General features: G+C 43.6%; 1 protein-coding gene across 1 annotated transcript; it reads left to right on the top strand.

The window, feature by feature from the left end:
* Nucleotides 1–395: 395 nt before the first annotated feature.
* Nucleotides 396–1,349, top strand: LOC122910744 (olfactory receptor 10H3-like). The gene has a single exon (XM_044255366.1). The coding sequence runs from the start codon at nt 420–422 to the stop codon at nt 1,347–1,349; it is 930 nt and encodes a 309-aa protein (XP_044111301.1). The 5' UTR covers nt 396–419.
* The last annotated feature ends 1,614 nt before the right edge of the window (nt 1,350–2,963 follow it).

Genomic DNA, 2,963 nt, shown 5'->3' with positions numbered 1-2,963 from the left:
CATACTTTGAATGATGACTACTGGTGTAATTCTATGAGAAATACTGGTTTTTTTTTTTTTGGAAGCAGATCTTGTCTTCTACAGCTCAGTGCTCTCTCACGCTGTGATATGTTCTTCCTTCATTCTTTTGCTTTTTCTGGATGGACAAGCCAGTCTCTTCCTTTCCAATCCTTATATACCTTCTTTCTTTTTCTTTCCTCAGAGCACCACTCACAGCTTTCAGTTCCATGCTAAAGAACAGCAGAAACAGTGAGTATCATTGTCATTTTCCCAATCCTAAGACACTGCATCTGTGTTCCTCCATTTTGTATATTTTCTAGGATATATTGTTATATAGATTCATGATCTTTATTCTGATCGCCTTCATTCCCTCTGTGATCTGAGCAGATGCAGCATCCGGGGCTGGTCAGAACTATAGCATGGTGTCTGAATTCATCCTCGTGGGCTTCTCCAACTTTCCACAGCATCTCCTACCTATCTTCTTCCTGCTGTACCTGCTGATGTACCTTTTCACGCTGCTGGGGAACCTGCTCATCATGGCCACTGTCTGGAGTGAGCGCAGCCTACGTACACCCATGTACCTCTTTCTGTGTGCTCTGTCGACCTCCGAGATTCTGTTCACTGTTGCCGTCACGCCTCGCATGCTGGTTGACATGCTCTCCAGCCACCGTTCCATCACCTTCGTGGCCTGTGCCAGCCAGATGTTCTTCTCTTTCACATTTGGCTTCACCCACTCCTTCCTGCTTATGATCATGGGCTATGACCGCTACGTGGCCATCTGCCACCCCCTGCGCTACAACGTGCTCATGAGCACCCGCACTTGTGCCCGTCTGGTGTCCTGGACCTGGGCTGGTGGCTCAGTCATGGGGATGATGGTGACCCTGATAGTTTTTCATCTCACCTTCTGTGGGTCTAACGTCATCCACCATTTTCTCTGCCACGTGTTTTCTCTCTTGAAGTTGGCCTGTGGGAATGAGAATTCTTCTGTCACCTTGGGTGTGATCCTGGTGTGTGTCACAGCTCTGATGGGATGTTTATTTCTCATCATGCTCTCCTATGTCTTCATCGTAGCTGCCATATTGAGGATCCCCTCAGCTGAAGGCAGGCACAAGACCTTCTCCACATGTGTGTCCCACCTCACTGTGGTCATTGTGCACTACAGTTTTGCATCCATTATCTACCTCAAGCCCAAGGGCCCCCATTCTATGGACAGTAACACTCTGATGGCCACCACCTATACAGTCTTCACTCCCTTTCTTAGCCCAATCATTTTCAGCCTCAGGAATAAGGAGCTCAAGAATGCCATAAGGAGAAGTTTTCAGAGAAAATTCAGTCCCCTAAGCTCTTGATAGCTAGTTTGTTGGTGAGGAAATAGGATAGCTGGGCTGGGGATAATGATGAATCTCTCCGCAGGACTTTTGTAGAGATTTAATATATGAAAATACTAAAAGGTATGGTTGGACGCATGCATAGGTATTGGAGCATGCTACATATTTGTTTTTCTTCAATTTGTTTGCCCCCTTTTGCATAGGAACTAGCGATCATCATCTCTTGTTCTTTCCTCTGTGAGATGAAGTTTTTAACATTTTTTAAACATTTTTAACATCCATACCATTGCTTATGTCTAAGAATGTGTTTTCTGCCTATGAGCCAGAGCCAAGCATCTTACGGATGTTTTTGGTACTGAAGCCAATGGTTCTTCTTGAATGGAGAAACCAGGAAAGACTTTGTTTCCTCCAACATAAGTGTAAACAAAAATTAGCATAATAATGAATGCCACCAACATTGCAGCTTTTGGGGGGTAGGGCATTGTGTCCAGTGCTTTATAGTCACCCTTTAATATAAAAATGTACAAAAAAGTAAATAAACTATTTGTCTCCATGAAGGTATTTGACTCTGTCCAGTCCCTTCAGTCTGTAGGTGATAGATCCAAGGGGAATTTTTCTATACTAATCTGAATTGTGTGAAGGATGTCAGAATATGAAGTGAAGAGTAGAAGGGACTATGGACTCTGAAAAACAATCTGAGGGTTTTGAAGGGGCGGAGGGTGGGAGGTTGGGGGAACCAGGTGGTGGGTACTAGAGAGGGCACGGATTGCATGGAGCACTGGGTGTGGTGCAAAAACAATGAATAATGTTACGCTGAAAAGAAAAAAAAAGAGTAGGAGGGAGAAAGCGAGGGACTAGAGAGGGGGTCAGAGAGGAAGAGGAGAGAGCTCAGTATATGAAAACACACAGAATGTTAAAAGTGTATTGCTATCTGACATCTTATAGAAATCCTTTTCCCTTCTTCCCCACCTTACTTTCAGTGAAACATCAATTTCTCATTCTTGATTTTACTTGAATCTATCTGGGAGATGTGTTGGAGGGCACAGCAGTATCTCAGGATGGCACAAAGAGAGATGAGGGTATGGGTACCTTCTTTACAGATTAGAAATGTTGCGGGACGTCACCCATGAATGAAAGAGTCACATGAAATTTTACATCTGTCTGAGTTCCATGCTGGGGTTTGGGAATACCATATATCTAAATATCCAAGAAGAGGATCTTTTCTTGGTATAAGTTCATGCTCAAAGCCGTGGCCAGATATTTAGGCTGTGGATAGAAAGTGTTTTATAATAATAAATGTAAGAATGGCTACCACATATGAGCACTTGCAGTTTGCCAAATGTTATGGGAAGGGTTTCCTGTGCATTCGCTCTTCTATGTCTCAAAATAATTATTTCTAAACATTTAGATATGACTCAAATCTATTCCTATTTACATTTTTGTAAAGCAGTAAATGCAAATCTGAGAGATGATTTGTCCCCAGACACAGTGCCCTGGAGTGCTGAAGCAGGAATTCATTACAATCTGCATACGTGTGCCCTTGGTGATCAGGAATGCACCTCTGTCAGGTGCCTGCAGAGGGAAGTGTGGTCCTGACTGGGAGAGGAAGACCATCATTAGAAGGAACAGACACCC

This window comes from Neovison vison, chromosome 6 (genome assembly GCF_020171115.1).
Source record: "Neovison vison isolate M4711 chromosome 6, ASM_NN_V1, whole genome shotgun sequence".
Lineage (NCBI taxonomy): Eukaryota > Metazoa > Chordata > Mammalia > Carnivora > Mustelidae > Neogale > Neogale vison.
The sequence above is the reverse complement of the archived record's forward strand: the minus strand, read 5'-3'. Positions and strand labels throughout refer to the sequence as shown.